At 48.5% G+C, this 5,247-nt stretch overlaps 1 protein-coding gene across 1 annotated transcript; it reads right to left on the minus strand.

Moving 5' to 3' along the window:
• Positions 1–765: 765 nt before the first annotated feature.
• Positions 766–4,983, minus strand: LOC149416139 (uncharacterized). Its single transcript, XM_089641881.1, has 2 exons — positions 2,787–4,983; positions 766–2,681 (listed from the first exon to the last, which is right to left on the minus strand). Exons 1-2 carry the CDS (start codon positions 4,951–4,953, stop codon positions 766–768), a joined length of 4,083 nt encoding a protein of 1,360 aa, XP_089498007.1. The 5' UTR covers positions 4,954–4,983.
• Positions 4,984–5,247: the final 264 nt, after the last annotated feature.

A 5,247-nucleotide genomic window follows, 5' to 3' on the forward strand; every position in this document is an offset into this window, starting at 1 on the left:
TTGTGGAACCTTTTATGAACTAATATTTTAATTCATAAATTTTAAACTGATTTAAAAAAGTTAATATTTTTGTAGTGATTCAATTTTGGGGTGCTATGCCGTGTTGCGCTACCGTTTTCTTAAGCCTGCGTTTCAGACATCATTACAGTGTCCATCAGGGCAGATCTGAAAATCTAAGATAATATTGATATTTGTTTTATGGGAAAGTTCCTTAGCTGTAATTTCATTCTTTATCCAAAATTCTATTTATTATTCACTTAAAAAAGTCAATACTTTTCTCGTGCGTCTTTTGGTTCTCTTGTGACAAAAATGCATCGTCGTTATAACGACACTAAAACAAACATTATTTAAACTCGTGTTCGTCGAGAACAATTTCCGCAATTTGGTGTGGTTATGTATTTGAGAACTTGGTAATTTTTTTCATTCATTGGCTTTAGATTATCTCCAGGAGTAACCCATTCAAATCCAACTACTGTTTTTAAGTCGTCAGTTAATCTCAGATGTAAAGGACCTCTCTTTCTTTTTTCTTTTTTAAGCATGGTCACATTTAAGCGTGTTTATAACTGTGACGGTAATCCGAACACTTTTGTGTTAAAAAGTTTTTAAAAATCATAAAAGAGTCTGCTTCTTGTTGGGATTAAGTAGATTCTACGTACACCGACCACTTCAATTTGATAACAATAACTTTGGATTTTAACGGTCAAAGTTCAATGACCATTTAACTTATCTGAGAGGGTTGAAATACAACAGATGTTCATTTTCTTTTTAGGCCAGCACTGCACGTGCAATGCCGTGTCCTGCCCCTCCTCCACCATGCAAGGGAGTTAGCACCAAGGGAACTTCCAGTGCAGCAAGCAGCAGTGCAGCCAGCGGCAGTGCAGCCAGCAGCAGTGCAGCCAGCTCTTCTAGCTCTGCAGCTAGCAAGAATTCCGCCGCTTCTGCATCAGCTGCAGCAGCAGCTAGCTCCAACAAGGGTAGTAGTGCCTCTAGCGCTGCATCCAGCTCTAGTGCTTCCTCTAACAAAAGCTCAAGTGCAAGTGCAGCCAGCAGTTCAAGCGCTTCCTCTAACAAAAGCTCAAGTGCATCAGCAGCCAGCTCAAGCAGCTCTTCTAATAAGTCAAACAGCGCAAACAGCAGTTCAAGCAGTTCGGCCGCATCAGCCGCCTCGGCAGCAGCTGCATCAGCAGCCAGCTCAAGCAGCGCTTCTAACAAGAGTGCATCAGCAGCATCAGCAGCCAGCTCAAGCAGCTCTTCTAACAAGAGTGCATCAGCTGCATCGGCAGCCAGCTCAAGCAGCTCTTCTAATAAGAATGCATCAGCAGCATCAGCAGCCAGCTCAAGCAGCTCTTCTAACAAGAATGCATCAGCTGCATCAGCAGCCAGCTCAAGCAGCGCTTCTAACAAGAGTGCATCAGCAGCATCAGCAGCCAGCTCAAGCAGCTCTTCTAACAAGAATGCATCAGCAGCATCAGCAGCCAGCTCAAGCAACGCTTCTAACAAGAGTGCATCAGCAGCATCAGCATCCAGCTCAAGCAGCTCTTCTAGCAAGAATGCATCAGCAGCATCAGCAGCATCAGCAGCCAGCTCAAGCAGCTCTTCTAACAAGAATGCATCAGCAGCATCAGCAGCCAGCTCAAGCAGCTCTTCTAACAAGAATGCATCAGCTGCATCAGCAGCCAGCTCAAGCAGCTCTTCTAGCAAGAATGCATCAGCAGCATCAGCAGCATCAGCAGCCAGCTCAAGCAGCTCTTCTAACAAGAATGCATCAGCAGCATCAGCAGCCAGCTCAAGCAGCTCTTCTAACAAGAATGCATCAGCTGCATCAGCAGCCAGCTCAAGCAGCTCTTCTAACAAGAATGCATCAGCAGCATCAGCAGCCAGCTCAAGCAGCTCTTCTAACAAGAATGCATCAGCAGCATCAGCAGCCAGCTCAAGCAGCTCTTCTAACAAGAATGCATCAGCTGCATCAGCAGCCAGCTCAAGCAGCTCTTCTAACAAGAATGCATCAGCAGCCAGCTCAAGCAGCTCCTCCAACAAGTCAAACAGTGCAAACAGCAGTTCAAGCAGCTCAGCTGCATCCGCAGCCGCAGCAGCTGCCGCATCAGCAGCAGCTAGTTCAAGCAGTAGCTCATCCGGTGGAAAGAAGGGTTGTGGCAAGGAAAATGGCTCAGGCTCTTCTACCGCAGCATCCAGCTCTAGCAGCAACGCAGCCGCCTCAGCAGCTGCCGCATCAGCAGCCAGCTCCAGCAGCTCTTCTAACAAGTCAAACAGCGCAACCAGCAGTTCAAGCAGCTCAGCTGCATCTGCAGCCGCAGCAGCTGCCGCATCAGCAGCCAGCTCAAGCAGCTCTTCCAACAAGTCAAACAGCGCAACCAGCAGTTCAAGCAGTTCAGCCGCCTCAGCCGCCGCAGCAGCAGCCAGTTCAAGTGCAGCAAGCAGTGCAAGCAGCTCAGGCAGCCAGAACTCATCTGGTTCTTCAAGTGCAGCAAGCAGCTCGAGCAGCTCGTCAAACCAGAGCTCCAGTAGCAGCGCATCATCTGCAGCCAGCAGCAGCTCAAACAGTGCATCATCTAGCTCATCTAGCTCTACCTCTGGAAACTCCAGACCAGTGACTCCAAGACCCACCACCACCACACCTACCACTACCACACCAACCACCACCACACCTACCACGACCACACCTACCACTACCGTGCAAACCACAATAACACCTACCACTACCTGTGAAACAACAACCACACCTACCACGACCACACCTACCACTACCGTGCAAACCACAATAACACCTACCACTACCTGTGCAACAACCACAACACCTACCACGACCTGTGCAACAACCACCACACCTACAACGACCTGTGCAACAACCACTACACCTACCACCACCTGTGCAACCACCACCACCCCTACCACTACCTGTGCAACCACCACCACCCCCACCACTACCTGTGCAACCACCACCACACCTACCACTACATGTGCAACAACCACCACACCTACCACTACTTGTGCAACTACCACCACACCTACCACTACCACACCTACTACCACCGTCACAACTACCACCACTTGTGCACCAACCACAACAACCACTGAAGAAACAACCACCTCCACAACAAGCACCACTACCACAACTAGAGCACCAACCACAACACGTGAACCATCCCGTGGCAATACAAGTGGTGGCTCCAGCAGCTCAAGCAGCTCAAGCAGTTCTAGTGGCTCATCAAGCAGCGCATCCAGTAGCTCAAGCAGTTCTTCGAACTCAAGTAACTCCGCAAGCTCTAGCTCTAGTTCAAGCAGCGCAGCAGCAGCAGCAGCAGCAGCAGCAGCAGCTAGCTCGAGCAGTAGCTCATCTGGTGGAAAAAGCTCAGGTTCCTCAACCGCATCATCTAGCAGCAGCGCAGCCGCCGCAGCAGCTGCCGCATCAGCAGCCAGCTCAAGCAGCTCTTCCAACAAATCAAACAGCGCAACCAGCAGTTCAAGCAGCTCAGCTGCATCAGCCGCTTCAGCAGCTGCCGCATCAGCAGCAGCTAGTTCAAGCAGCAGCTCATCTAGTGGAAAGAAGGGTTGTGGCAAGGAAAATGGATCAAGCTCCTCAACCGCGACATCCAGCTCTAGCAGCAGCGCAGCCAACTCAGCAGCTGCCGCATCAGCAGCCAGCTCAAGCAGCTCTTCTAACAAGAATTCATCAACTGCATCAGCAGCCAGCTCAAGTAGCTCCTCTAACAAAAATGCATCAGCTGCATCAGCAGCCAGCTCAAGTAGCTCTTCTAACAAGAATGCATCAGCTGCATCAGCTGCCAGCTCAAGCAGCGCTTCTAACAAGAATGCATCAGCTGCATCAGCAGCCAGCTCAAGCAGCTCTTCTAACAAGAATGCTTCAGCTGCATCAGCAGCCAGCTCAAGCAGCTCTTCTAACAAGAATGCATCAGCTGCATCAGCAGCCAGCTCAAGCAGCTCTTCTAACAATAATGCATCAGCAGCCAGCTCAAGCAGCGCTTCTAACAAGAGTGCATCAGCTGCATCAGCAGCCAGCTCAAGCAGTTCTTCTAACAAAAATGCATCAGCAACCAGCTCAAGCAGCTCTTCTAATAAGAATGCATCAGCTGCATCAGCAGCCAGCTCAAGCAGCGCTTCTAACAAGAGTGCATCAGCAGCATCAGCAGCCAGCTCAAGCAGCTCTTCTAACAAGAGTGCATCAGCTGCATCGGCAGCCAGCTCAAGCAGCTCTTCTAACAAGAATGCTTCAGCTGCATCAGCAGCCAGCTCAAGCAGCTCTTCTAACAAGAATGCATCAGCTGCATCAGCAGCCAGCTCAAGCAGCTCTTCTAACAAGAATGCATCAGCAGCATCAGCAGCCAGCTCAAGCAGCTCTTCTAACAAGAATGCATCAGCTGCATCAGCAGCCAGCTCAAGCAGCGCTTCTAACAAGAGTGCATCAGCAGCATCAGCAGCCAGCTCAAGCAGCTCTTCTAACAAGAATGCATCAGCAGCATCAGCAGCATCAGCAGCCAGCTCAAGCAGCTCTTCTAACAAGAATGCATCAGCTGCATCAGCAGCCAGCTCAAGCAGCGCTTCTAACAAGAGTGCATCAGCAGCATCAGCAGCCAGCTCAAGCAGCGCTTCTAACAAGAGTGCATCAGCAGCATCAGCAGCCAGCTCAAGCAGCTCTTCTAACAAGAGTGCATCAGCTGCATCGGCAGCCAGCTCAAGCAGCTCTTCTAACAAAAGTGCAGCAGCATCTTCTGCAGCCAGCTCGAGCAGTTCATCCGGAAAGACAGCCAGCAGCAGTGCATCCAGCGCAGCCAGCAGTAGCTCAACCGGAGGAAAGGCTCCATGCAAAAAATAAATGGTAATTATTCTTTCGCCCTTTTTTGTCGAACATCTAAAACGGATAAACATGAATTCTTTTAAATTATCGAAGAAAGCAAACACTTTGTGGCTTGACATTATACAAAATGAAACAAACACTTAGTTTTAAACCACTTTAATTTCGAGTTATATTAGTCGACCGGTTTCGATTGGACTCAATCTTCATCAGGACAATAAAATATAATCATTATATTTTATTGTCCTGATGAAGATTGAGTCCAATCGAAACCGGTCGACTAATATAACTCGAAATTAAAGTGGTTTAAAACTAAGTGTTTGTTTCATTTTGAATTCTTTTAATTTATTCTCCCCAGATCTTGACGCTGCTTTCTTTGACTTCTTTCGAGGATTTTATATTTGCAAAAGTCTTTG

The sequence above is a fragment of the Hesperophylax consimilis genome, chromosome 17 (assembly GCF_061612785.1).
Source record: "Hesperophylax consimilis isolate HC1 chromosome 17, BYU_Hcon_1.0, whole genome shotgun sequence".
NCBI classification, from domain to species: Eukaryota; Metazoa; Arthropoda; class Insecta; order Trichoptera; family Limnephilidae; genus Hesperophylax; species Hesperophylax consimilis.